The 13,941-nt window shown below is 32.5% G+C and overlaps 1 protein-coding gene across 1 annotated transcript; it reads left to right on the top strand.

Moving 5' to 3' along the window:
• The first annotated feature begins 9,871 nt into the window (after nucleotides 1-9,871).
• Nucleotides 9,872-12,221, top strand: LOC143043456 (uncharacterized). Its single transcript, XM_076215746.1, has 3 exons — nucleotides 9,872-10,011; nucleotides 11,160-11,307; nucleotides 11,771-12,221. The coding sequence occupies exons 2-3, from the start codon at nucleotides 11,268-11,270 to the stop codon at nucleotides 12,037-12,039; spliced, it is 309 nt and encodes a 102-aa protein (XP_076071861.1). The 5' UTR covers nucleotides 9,872-10,011; nucleotides 11,160-11,267; the 3' UTR covers nucleotides 12,040-12,221.
• Nucleotides 12,222-13,941: the final 1,720 nt, after the last annotated feature.

Genomic DNA, 13,941 nt, shown 5'->3' with positions numbered 1-13,941 from the left:
TCAAACTCATAAATCTAAAATAAACTGACAACGCCATGGCTAAAAATAAAAAAAAAGACAAACAGACAAACAATAGTACACATGACACAACATAGAAAACTAAAGAATAAACAACACGAACCCCACCAAAAACTAGGGGTGATATCAGGTGCTCCGGAAGGGTAAGCAGATCCTGCTCCACATGTGGCACTTGTCGTGTTGCTTATGTGATAACAAATCCGGTAAATAGTCTAATTCGGTAGGTCACATTCATGAAAGGGAAGGGGATTGTAGTTACGACGTAAGGAACATATACGATATCTTTTGTGAAACGGTTGTTCCATAACGGTCAACCAACTCGTGATGGCGTCCGTAAAATTTACGAAGGGATGATTTAAACTTCACCATTTGGAACTCTTGGTTTAATAGCTTCCTTGCGAGCAGCAACCCTCTATCAAGAAAATCATGATAGGAAATGCAAGCACGGAAATATCGTATCAATTGGGAGATATATACCCCGTATGCAGGTGCTGCCTGAATTTTGCTACTTAGAAATGGAAAGTTCACAATTGGAAAGCTGAAATCATCTCTTTTGTCGTAAAGTTTTGTTTTATAAATGGCAACATTTAAGCATAAAAGTAAATATAAAGATGAAAATAAAAAGTGAAAAAGTCTTAGTATGTACGTTCATTTTAGTGGTAACAGAGTAAATTTAGTCATGATTAGGAGGATGGGGTGGGGGCAGGAAAACCGATCTTTTTTTTTCGCTCACCTGGTCCAAAAGGCCAATTGAGATGTTTTCTTGATTTGGCGTCTGTCGTCCGTCGTCATCTGTTAAGTTTTACAAAAATCTTCTCCTCTGAAACAACTTGCCCAAATTCAACCAATCTTAGTCACAATCATCACTAGGATATCTAGTTTAAAAAATGTGTTCGATGACCCGGCCCGCCTACCTATATGGCCGCCATTGCTAAAATAGAACCCAGGGGTTAAAATGTAGATTGTGGCGTATATTTCAAAAATCAAAGCATTTAGAGCAGTAAAATTGTTCTATCTGCCCTGACATTTTCAAGCGTATCAGACAACCCGTTGATGGGTTGCTGTTCAGAAATTTGTTATTTTAATGACATTTTGCAGTTTTTAATTGTTATCTTGAAAGTTATTATATTAGATAGAAATTGTACATAAAACTTCAAATTAATAAAAACAAAAAAAAAAAACAAAATGAATAAGTTGACTATATCATATGTTCTTTGTTAGTTATTTTTACTATCAACAAGTGAAAATTGACGTTTCGTAAATGAAAACAAATCCTTTATGTTATAAAAAAATTCAGCGGCCGTGTCAACGAAGCTGTCCTAGGACTAGGACATTTCTTAGGATGGTCTAAGAACACGTCTTAGTCCTAAGTCAGGTTAACGAAAGTCTCCTAAAATAAGATATGTCCTAACTTTGGTCCTAAGTTAGGATATATAAATAGGTGTCTTAGGATAAACATAAAAGTTACGATATCCTTAAACGAAATAAAAACAACAAATATGGCATAACATTTTTTGCACCAGACTTAACGGTGTAATGTTAATCTAGATTTTGAAAAAAATACTTTTTTTTAGTTAATCCTTATTCAATATATGTAATGAAATCGAGTGGACCCAAAGGAAAAAAATAATTTACATACTAACATTAAAAAGGGACGAAAGATACCAGACGGACAGTCAAAATCATAAAACGAAAATATTCTGACAACGCCTGGCTATAAATGAAAGAAGACAAACAGACAAACAATAGAACATATGACACAACATAGACCAATTTTCTGGGGCCTAGTCAATCAAAGTATCATAGGATATGTTTTCCATTTTAAAGAGTCTTCCTCCCTCACTTTCTCACATATATAGTGAAATACAATTAAATATTTGTCATTAGCTTCTCTACATATTTTTTTTCAATTGAATAAATGTGTTAGAATGGTCCTAGGACCGTCGTAGGTAGGATTGCAGCACGAATATCGCATTTACCTATGTTGTGTGACTTTTTAGTTCTGTAATCGTATGAAATTTATTTTTTTTTATCTTATTTAATAACGTATTTCCTAGTAGTATGTTCAAACTTTTTTTTAGTAAATTGTTTTCAATAAAGAGTCATCCTCCCTCACTTTCTCACATATAAAGTGAAATACAATAAAATTAAGTCATTGGCTGCTCTTCATATTTTTTTTCAATTAAATAAATGTGTAAGGATGATCCTAGAACCATCATAGTTAGGATTGCAGCACGAATATCTCATTTACCTATGTTGTGTGACTTTTTAGTTCTGTTGTCGTATGAAATTCATGTTTTTATTATTTTATTTAGTAACGTATTTCCTAGTAGTATGTTCAAACTATTTGTTTTAGTTAATTGTTTTCAATAAAGAGTCATCCTCCCTTACTTTCTCACATACATAGTGAAATACAATAAAATATATGTCATTGACCTCTCTCTCTATATATTTTTTTCACTTACACAAATGTGTTAGGATGGTCCTAGGCTAAGATCATCGTAGTTAGGATTGCAGCACGAATATCACTTTTACCTATGTTGTGTGACTTTTTAGTTTTGTTGTCGTATGAAATTCATTTTTTTTTATCTTATTTAATAACGTATCTCCTAGTATTATGTTCAAACTTTTTTTTTGAGTAAATAGTTTTCTAGAAAGAGTCATCCTCCCTCACTTTCTCACATATATAGTGAAATACAATAAAATATGTGTCATTGGCTTCTCTACATATTTTGTTTCAAATAAACACATGTGTTAGGATGGCCTTATGGCCGTCGTAGTTAGGATTATCTTAAGCTTTGTGTTACATCCTAAGACATGTCTCAGACACGTCATAAGACCATACTAAATAATGTTCTTAGACATGTTTTAGGAGATATTCTAGGATACTTTCATTGGCACGGCCCCAGAAATGTGATGCAATTGCTTTATCATCTTCCCGTACTCTTTTTGCCAATTCCTTCTCGATATGCAGTATCCTTAACCACGTGAACTCTCGTTACATGTAGAACTGTCACGTGGCAACCTAAGCGAATTCAGTCAAAGGAGATTATAGATTTTTTTTTATTTGACCGATTTTATTTAGCTGTTGTTGTTAACAATCTTAATTTAGGAAAAAAATGGGATTAGTTTTTGTCTATTTCAATTAAAATCGGTAAATTGAAGACTTTGTTTTCTATTAAAGCTGTTTGAAAACTTGGACTAGTGTACTTATATTCAATATAAATTTGACCGATTTTAATTAGCTCTTTTGTGAACAATTTTAAATTAGAAAAAAAAGCGGATTAGTTTTTGTCTATTTTTATTAAAATCGGTAAATTGAATGTTTTTTTTTCAATTTTAACTGTTTGAAAACTTGGACTGGTATAATAATATTAAGTTTAATAGGTCCATTTAAAGAAAACTGTGAAACATCACAGCTGTTATTGTAACTATGTTTTCAATATCTGTCGATTTCTTTGTTAAAATTACATTTTAATAAAATATGTTGTTATTTTCAGACATTTAATGAATAAAAAATACAAAGAAGTTCATCGTAACTGTTTACATTTGTGTAAATCTTGATGTGACTACTCTAACAATGAAAGAATTGTATCAAAATTGACGATTGAATCCATTGAAGTAAAATTAATATAGAAGTCTTTGTCGAATCTCTCTTTTACTAAAATTGAAAAATCGTTGGGGTGAATAGTATTTTACAATAATTAGAAAAAAATATATATTACTAAAATTAGTGCTGTCAATTTTTCAGGGAAAACATGGTTCAAGGTTTATTACTTTAATCAGCCAATATCATACCAGTTATTGACATTGCTTACGAGGGATTGACGAATGTTACTATTTTTGTGAATACATAGGGAAATATATATATATAAAGATTCTTTTAAAGATATGTAATATGCAATTTTTGTTTTAGTTATTTTTAATTTGTTTTACTTCGTTGGTATTGCAATTTGATGTGTATGTCGTTATACTTATTAAATTATTAAAAAAAAACATATTTTACACGTATCTCCAAAATGCTTTTAACAAAAAATTCTCCGAAACTGACAGTAACAAGATGCTTGATTTCTTGATTGACAACATATTTTTTACGTTCGGAGGACGTGTTTTTCAACAGACTATCGGCATTCCAATGGGACGAAATTGTGCTCCTCTTCTTGCCGACTTGTTTCTGTATTATTATGAGACTGACTTCATGCAGGAACTTCTTAGGAAGAAAGATAAGAAGTTTGCAATATCCTTTCACACTACTTTCCGCTATATAGATGACGTTCTTTCACTAAACAATTCAAAATTCGATTGAAAACAAAACAAAAGACAAAAAGATGATTTCAGCTTTCTAATTGTGAACTTTCCATTTCTGGGTGGCAACATTCCAGCGACATCTGCTCGCGGTGCATATGTCTCCCGGTTGATAAGATATTCCCGTGCTTGCATTTTCGATCATGATTTTCTTGATAGAGGGTTGCTGCTCACAAGGAAGCTATTAAATCAAGAGTTCCAGATGGTGAAGTTGAAATCATCTCTTCGTAAATTTTACGGACGCCATCACGAGTTGGTTGACCGTTGTGGAATGGACGTTTCACAGGTGATATCGGATATTTTCCTGGCGTCGAAATTGCAACCCCCTTCCCTTTTATGAATGTGATCTACCGAATTAGACTATTTTCCGGATTTGTTATCTCATAAGGTAGCACTTCACAGTTAGGTGTGTAGTTTCGCATTTTGGCTCCTGTGGATTTTTCAAATATAAGAGCTAGTGTGCAATACAATTCATTTTTGGATAGCTGAGTATTAAATAGCCTTCGTATTGCGTTTATATGAACATCACGATCATATATTGTATGTAGTATAGGCTGCTTTCTATATGACAGTCCGTATTTGTATGTCCATACGATACATTGGTCTGGCAATTATCATGATTATTGTAAGGTTTTTTTCCATTTTTTTGTCGCACGAACTTTGTTATTAGATTTAACGATAAAACAGTTTTTAAAAAGGTATCACTCAAAGGCATTGAAATTCTAGTTTGATCCAAAAATTGGGGGATATGGGAAATGTTTACCCCCCTTTTTGCTATATTTTATGGTAAATAAATGCAGAATATTGCCATGGATACACAGAAAAGGAATTATGTTTCACCCTTTTAACTTTTGAAAATCAAATTTATGGAAGATACTGATTACATACATATGCACATGTACAACACAAACAGTTATGTTAATGTATTAGAAATCCAGGAATAGGAGATGATAAAACATTTTGTGGCTCATTTTTTATTTTATTTTCTAACTATTGAGTGCTACCTAAGCAACACGACGGGTGCCACATGTGGAACAGGATCTGCTTACCCTTCCGGAGCACCTGAGATAACCCTTAGTTTTTGTAGGCGTACGTGTTGTTTATTCTTTAGTTTTCTATGTTGTGTCATGTGTACTATTGTTTGTCTGTTTGTCCTTTTCATTTTTATCCATGGCGTTATCGATTTATGAGTGACTGTCCCTCTGGTATCTTTCGTCCCTCTTTTTAGATGCAATCAAGAAAATACGTTTTATATTAGAAATACAAATCTAGAAGATTTAAATCATGAATATATCATGATTCTTAATGACACATAGTACTGTATTCAAAAGGAATGAAATAGCGCTATATCTTATGTTGAATGTAAATTAACAATTCATTCGTTAAAGTCATATATGAAAGATCCAAGAAATGAGTTTCTTGTAATTTTAATGTTGTGGAAATTATTGAACCAATGCATGAATATTCTAAAGTTATTTCTGTACTATGTATGCACGTTTTTTGGGAAAAAAATTTATTACTAATCAATAACGTTCAATCAGCATATTATAAATCATTCAAAGATAACTGATCGCTAATTAATTTTAATTAAAACTTTCGAGTTTTCTGTTGAAGTTTACAGGATCGTGTCATTGATAATTAAACTTTTCCTTAACACTAGTTGAATGATTTGGTGCATATAATTTGTTCTTTAATAATAAGTTACTACTATTTATAGTCCATTGTCATGAAAAAGAAGTTCCTTTATAATATAAGTTCCAAATGGAAGACATTTTATCGTATTTGTTCCGTACGGAATAAAGGGTATAGCATATTTGTTACACCAGAACCAAATATTATGGCATTGTTTATATGTTTATACGTGTACACCAGTACGCTCTGTAATCTTGGTTTTCGCCTCGCACTTTCACGGTGCGGTGGTCGAAATTCTACAAGAGGTCTAATACTCGCAGTTGATGTAACTGCATACGCAGTATGGAACATATCGGCGTATAAGTGTACTTGAAGACAATATATTAAATAGTAGTACATTTAAGGAGAATTTGATAATATATATGATTTTCTTTTAACACGTACACTTGATTTAAAGAAGTGAAAAACTCAGCGATTTAGGTATATTAATCAAATTCTACACTTTTTAATGATAAGTTTTTTTCTCCTTGAGATAAATGTAATGCAATCTTTGACAAATCAAGAAAGCTTTTTAGAAAACGGTTGCCATTTTGGTAAATTGATATGATAAACAACACAGGGACATACCGAAGTACAACGAAGTGAAATAAGAAATCTCAAGACAAAGCATATCTTAAATCGTAAAGTTATAACACTATACGCATTTCAAACAAATTTTCAATAGTTAAAAAAAACACAAAGCATCATGGTGTTTATAAATTGCTTACAGCAGCAAATTGATAAAACAAAAATTTAGGCAGAATAAACAAAGTAAGATTCGAAAGAAAATACAACGCAATGGCAAAACAGAAAAAGCGGCGAAAGACCAACAAGTGCACAAAACACTATACAGAACACTAAAGACTGAGCAACATGCACTAACCGTTCACAAAACTAGGTGGATCTTAGGTGCTATAGAAGTGCAAGCATTTCCTGTTTCACTAGTAGCACCCGTTGTGTTGCTCACTTTCGCCACATGGTAACGATTGACTCATCTGCTATCAAAATCTTTTCTTTTTCTTTTTGAAAATTTAGGTACTTTCGCACTGTTTATGAAGTTGCACTAATTTTTATTTTCGACGAAAATTTAAAGAAATTAGATTTTTTTAGTGATTTCTTGGATAGGAACATAGCACACAGGCGTCGACAAACAAATCTTTCAGCACAATCATTGATATGGCATTATTCATATCTGAATCAAATATTTAGTTTGTCGGCGCTTCTGCTCTATTTTTTCCCACGCATTTATTTGGTTGAAATCAGTACGATTTTGTCAAATTTGTAAAAATCTCTGTTTTTGACCTATTTGTCATATAAAGATCAACGCTTTAGAATAAAACTTTGAAAACAATTACTTCTATTTAACTTCCTCAGACGTTTTTTCATCATCTTAAAATATCTTTTATCCTGAAACATTGAACTTAATAATCGGGCTCTTACCGAACCTACTTCTTTACACAAAAATATAAAACCACAAAACATTCGGACATATATCCACTAGAATGCTATAACACATTAAAGAAAACGACGGAAATATCACGAATCCAGTGTGTTTGGAAACCACACCTACGAAAATACCGTGTCTTAACCATGTTAACAAGAACATTAAACGTTACGAAAACCTGTAATTTATACAATGCGACTCAAAATATCATTGACAATGTATATGATTCAAACCTGATATAATTTGATTAAACCAGTAGTGACTCAACCCAACGGTAAGACTTGCACATCATCAATTAATGCAATAAGTCACCCTAGAACGATTGTATATCGATTCAAACAATATGAACTCGTTGGACCTTACTATAAGAATAATTAACAAATGGCAAGACATATCACTGTTCGAACTGCTTCCAATGGTATTTTCAAATCAGTATTTAGATGTTTTTCTTGTCTTGTACAATACAAATCAAGCATATATACATAAATACAAAGTATTTCAGCTTTATGGTTGTTTGTTTCAGATATAAACGTGTCATGCATAGACTAATAGAACTTGTGTTTTTGGTATTTCAATTAGAGCAGGTTGATTTACAGGTAAGAAAAATAAACCTAACTCTTCTCGTATTTCATATTATACGTAGTAAAAGGAAAGACTTGGGTAACGACTTTTAACTTTTAGGTAAGGGTTCAGGGTTGTAATGAGGGCGGCAAAGGGTTATTTCCGTGAAACGTGGTTCCATTTTTTTTCACGTGCAGCCGTGAAAAAGGTTCGTTATTCGCCGTGTTTCGTGAAATCGGTTGCAAGACATTTTTAGTTGTTCATTCATTGTGTAATGGCAATGTTATTTCGCGTTCTTCCGTGCAGATATCCCCCTCCTTTTACGCCCGCCACTTTGTAATGTTTCATTTTAATTATAAGATATGTTTTCGAACCACTAAAACATCTAATCATTCATGATTTTGTTGTTGTCAAGAAATTACCATTAAATGTAATGCTGAATGGGTCGTTTTCTATTTATAGCCGTTATGTGAAAAAATTATATATATTCTTTCAAAACATGGAGTAAAGAGTTACTAAAGACACAAAGAAACCCACATAAATCAAAACAAAACAAAAACAGCTGAAACTAAACGAGGTCGGACCATTAAATATACATTCAGAATGATACAAATTAAGATCGATTTAAGCTGACACCGTTAATAATATATTTATCATTGCCTTTGTATATATGTTTCAGTGTACATACTCTGCGCTGGGTAAGTAAATCATACACATTTATATCGTTATATATATTTCTCTGAATTGAAAAAATACAAATAATGATTTCTAACATCAACCATGTAAGTAAAAAGTAAAATAACAAAAATACCGAACTAGAACATGTACAAGGATATTTCAAAGTCCCTTATCAAATGACAAATCAAAAGCTCAACACATCAACACATCACAGGAATGGACAACAACTGTCATATTTCTGACTTAATACAGACATCTTCTTAGATTGTTTAATGAACATGATTTTATAGCTAGCTAAACCTATCAAGTTTTTATTATGACCCTACATGCAGGTTCATATTTTGTTATTCTATTGATCAAGAGGCCCTAGTGGTAGAGAGTACGACAGCGTTTATTTTAACGGGATTTTCATTACCAGATTTGTTAGTTCGAAACCCTCACGTGGCAAGTCGATCGGCTTCAATCTTACTTTACTATGATTGTCAGTTGTCTTGCCGAAAATATATCAGAGCTCTCCGGCTCTCTTTTCCAATAAACACTGACTGCAACGGTATCTTATATAAAACCCTCAGACTGAAATTATACGCAAAAAAAAAATAAATCAAGTGAAGTGGTAGACTATTAAATCTATAAATATACTAGTTTAGACATGTGAAACCTTATTTTACTATTTATGTACCCTCATTAGTGGTTTTTAATTTGATAAGTTTGTTCGTCAATTAGAGATGTTGGTGTTGCTGTGTTTATTACTTAACAACTTTGGCAATTTTGTCATGCGTGTTCAGGGCTTTGTACATATTAACAGTAAATATTCTGGTATAACGAAGAACATATTAAGGATCAGAAATGAGTACATTTTTCACATAACGAACGCATATGTAAACATTGACAAACGAAAACTAATTATTGCACCCGTCTACCAAAGCCAATATTAGGATAACGTGCTTCTGACCTCAGACAATAACATAAAAATGTGACTGGGTAAATATATATTATAAATATCGACAAAATGTAGCATTGTAAAAAAATAAATGTTATTTTAATGCAATTCGTTTGTAGCGATAATTTTCATTTGACAATATCACCGTAAACAATACTGTGTTTTATCTCTTTTCTTGTCTTTATTTAAAGGCTATGAAGTAAAACAGCTAATGATGAAACTGTTATGAAAGTTTATTTTTTCAGGACATGCAGAGTACGTAGGCTGTTTCATAGATTCCAATCCAATCAGAAAGTTTCCTTATTTATATGGAGGCACAAACATTTTAACCTTGACTATAGACTTGTGCATACTTGGATGCGCAGATGATGGGTTTAGATATGCCGGTGTGCAGGTAATTATGTATTTTAACGATAAAAAAAGGCCCATGACCGCTAATAACGGTCTTTTTCTTCCTTTATTATAACCTTTTAATTTGTGTCCAATATGCATATGATGCATATTAGCATTAAAATATAAAAGAAGATGTGGTATGATTGCCATCTCTCCAAAAAGAGACCAAATGACACAGAAATTACCAACTATAGGTCACCGGACGGCCTTCAGCAATGAGCAAAGCCCATACCGCATAGCCAGTTATAAAGACATAATTCAATAAGTCGTGATTATGCATTATGAGTATCGCATCTACATTGAACTGGCTGAATAACTGTTGGTCACAGAATAATCTTAATGATACTGATAAAAAGAAGGACTTGGGTGTTCATTAAGGACACATGCTAAAAGCAAATATTAAGTAATACAATGAACAAAAAAAATCAAAATCCAAAATTAACAGTGAGCCCATCATATTTAGTTCTTAGTTTGAAATGATTCACGGTATTGATTTTGCTCATAACGAAAGACTGTATGATTGCTTCAATCCGAGTTATCTTGTCTCTGTGAGATTGATGCCTCATTTGCAATCACAACTACACCCCTAAAAAGCTCATATGGATCAAAATGTTCTCTTTTCCATTAAGAGTGGAATTCACTGCTAGATGTGAGCATTATAAATATCTTCATGTGATATTTTTGACTTATGAACGCAGCAATCAGCTAAAACCATTGGACAAACAATAAATAAAAAAAGACATAAGAACATTACACAGAAGAGTTAAAGTATAATTTATAAAAGGTTCATCGGTGATGTTCGATACACAAATATTTAACGATTCAAAACATAATACATCTTGGATGAGTTGATCAAACATAAAAATTTCCTTTGATAAATGTCCAGTGAAGCATTAGTATGCTAAAAGTGAGAATGGAAATGGGGAATGTGTCAAAGAGACAAAAACCCGACCGTGTAACAAACAACAGCAGGAGTAAACCAATAAGTCTTCAATGAGGCGAAAAATTCCCGCACTCGGAGACGTTCTTCAGCTGGCCCCTAAAAGATATGTATACTACTGTACTGTAGTTACATATACACGACATACTATAAGTTGGATAGTTTTCACCACAAAAAAAGAAAGTTTTTTTTTTATTTTTTTTTTCCAGTCTCGACAATGGTGCCATTGTGGTAATGACCCACACTCAGATCTTGCAATCCATCCGAATATCAGCGATTCAGAATGTAATACACCATGTTTAGGGAACTGGACACAAATGTGTGGTGCAGATTGGAGGCTATCTATTTATCGTATTAGTAAGTTTTGATGTTAGACTTAATTAAACAATGCACATTTTACAGAAATATGTTATATGTTCGTTGATGCTCCACTTACAAAACATTTAATTTGACACCACTCTTCGAGGTTAGGGCTAGGCTTTGGACTCCAGCTGATTTGTTTAACTCCATCAAATTCCGTATGTATGTGACTGTCAGGAGGCTGTAATTCAGTGATTGTCGTTTGTTGTTGTGTTAAATATTTGTTTTTCGTTGTTTTGTACATTATTAAGCCCTTAGTTTTTCTCATTCGAATTGATGATTTCAGTAAAAATATAAATAATGGTTGTAACAAACAAAAACCAAAAACGTGAAGTGAGAAAAATTCAATTTATAGAGAATACTATTCATTTTTTTAGAACTCTTCAACATGCTAAGTCACGTTATTGTTTTTGAAAAAATTGTGATGATAAAAATGAAAACAATCATATTTGCATTGTAGGAGAAGTCATCAGTGTTCCAACTTTTCAACAGTATGGAACAGCATTCTACGGTAGTGCCATTTCAAGTCAGCCGTTGAAATCAGAAGTTATACACAGAAATGGTTTAAAAGCGAAAGTTGACTGTGCAAATGCGTGTGGGGAAATTATTGACTGTAAAGTGTTTTCTATTTCCTCACAGACTAAACTTTGTCACATGTTTGAGCACACTACACAACTTTGTGATGCTAATATCATGGAACCAAATACCTCAGTCCATCTCCTTTTATGAACAGCCTCACGCTTCTTGGAAATTTGTCTCAAGATATTTCAAGATGTCTCAAGACAAGGATCCCGGAGGTTCATTTTCTATGAGTTTGTGACTTTCTTAATTATTTAACTATCAGTCCAATTTTAACGAACTTTATATGACAATGTAAACTACACCAGATTCCCTCTATCATTTTCGGGATCAGTCATATGTTGTGCAATTTTGTTTTACTTTAACAAGTACGAATACATTATGACATAGAAAGGTCGTTGAGATAATATTGTACATTTGCACACTTATTTAGATGGGATAGTAGTAATACTAACAAAAGCTATTTTTTCGTCATATTTATTATCTAATATGAAACAATTCTGATAGCATAGTACGTTTATTTAAGATAAAAAAATACATATACATGTAACCAAGAGGGGCCCGAGTTATGGGTTGTGAGTGTCCTACCCTCTTTGAACACAATAAAGATTGTATTTAATTGTTTTTGACATGCTTTTTTTTTTATATCGATATTCACCATGATTACAAAATCTTTTTCGTTATCATGGTTACTTGTAAAACCCACGCTAGAACTGTATGGACACAGGCCAGACATAATTAAAACAATCCTAAACCGATAAAAATACAATACAGCACCATTTTCTCATTGTTCATTATTATGACAGTTAAAATGTCATTGAGTTGGATGACTAGTAAACCAATAGTACTAAAGTAATAGAAAGATACAAAAGAAAAATTGTAAAGAAATACAATTATTTTATTCGATCAAAACGGAGCACTATTGCAACAAACACATTACATTACACAAAAGATGACAACTTGTTAAGTGAATCGTATAACATGGGCCTTAAAAAGACAGAGTGACTTACAGGAGAGAATTCAGCAAAATCTATTATTTTGGTTGTAATGAATATGTGTTATGTAAAGTCAACCTTGTCCTTTGAAAAACACCCCTCTCCCCCTATCGGTCACACGGGAAAACGTTTACCAATAATAAACAGATCACAAAAAGATGTACCGGACTATTTCCAAAATAGCCTTCCAATGATAAACCAATCATTTGGTAACAATCTTTAAATGGATAGAATCCTGATTTATTCCTAGATGGCACTTATTTATTTTCTGCGTAAATTCAAAGCTAACTGAGGTTTGATTCCTGAATTTTCATCTCCCAACGAGAATTAAAGACATTTACCTTGAAGCATTGAACCCATAAGGGGTATACAGAATCATAACTATCCCGCATTACCTGTTACATCTGCTAAAATCTAAAATATTTGAATGCACTGTATAATTTACGGGTGGTCTATTTAAGGCACAGCACGCTATTTTACACTTTTTATAAAATATCCCTAGAAAAATATACCATAGATTTTTAAATTGTTTGGTCTAATCGATAACTACAAAATGGGTAGTTCTGACCTGAATGGTTAATTGCATTAAGGTGGTACCTAACATTACAGGGAGATAACTCTGTAAAATCAGCTAAACGTTTAAATTACGTTGTGTTGTTAAGGGAATATTAAGCTTCTCAATGATCAAAATTGGTGTTTGTCAAACTGCTATATAACCAGTGTAAATTTTCTGATAAAATGGTTGGTTCAAAGTTTTTGAAATTTTTATATTTTTGTCAAAGCGTCAAAGTATATACTTTGTCAAAATTTTATAAAAATTAAACGAGCCAAATTAATTTTAGTGAAAGTGTTGGGTACCACCTTAATGCCAAGTTTATTGCTATCATACTTGAAGCTGAAGTTGTATCTTTTCTAAATTATAAGTGTTTTCAAAACCCCACACCTCACAGCCGTAGATGAGAACTGGCTGTACAAGGGCATCGAAAAGTCTCAGTTGTAAATCAACACGTAAAGAGATATTTCGCAATTTCCTGTAAAGTCCAAATAGAGACTTAGT

This window comes from Mytilus galloprovincialis, chromosome 8 (assembly GCF_965363235.1).
Source record: "Mytilus galloprovincialis chromosome 8, xbMytGall1.hap1.1, whole genome shotgun sequence".
Taxonomy (NCBI): domain Eukaryota; kingdom Metazoa; phylum Mollusca; class Bivalvia; order Mytilida; family Mytilidae; genus Mytilus; species Mytilus galloprovincialis.
Note: the sequence above shows the minus strand (reverse complement) of the source record. Positions and strands in the feature narration are given on the sequence as shown.

Bases quoted from the DNA above. Each gene is read 5' to 3' on its own strand.
- LOC143043456 (XM_076215746.1), top strand. From the start codon at position 11,268: ATGTGTGGTGCAGATTGGAGGCTATCTATTTATCGTATTA. The intron at 11,308-11,770 runs GTAAGTTTTGAT...TTTGCATTGTAG, and splicing joins GCTATCTATTTATCGTATTA to GAGAAGTCATCAGTGTTCCA.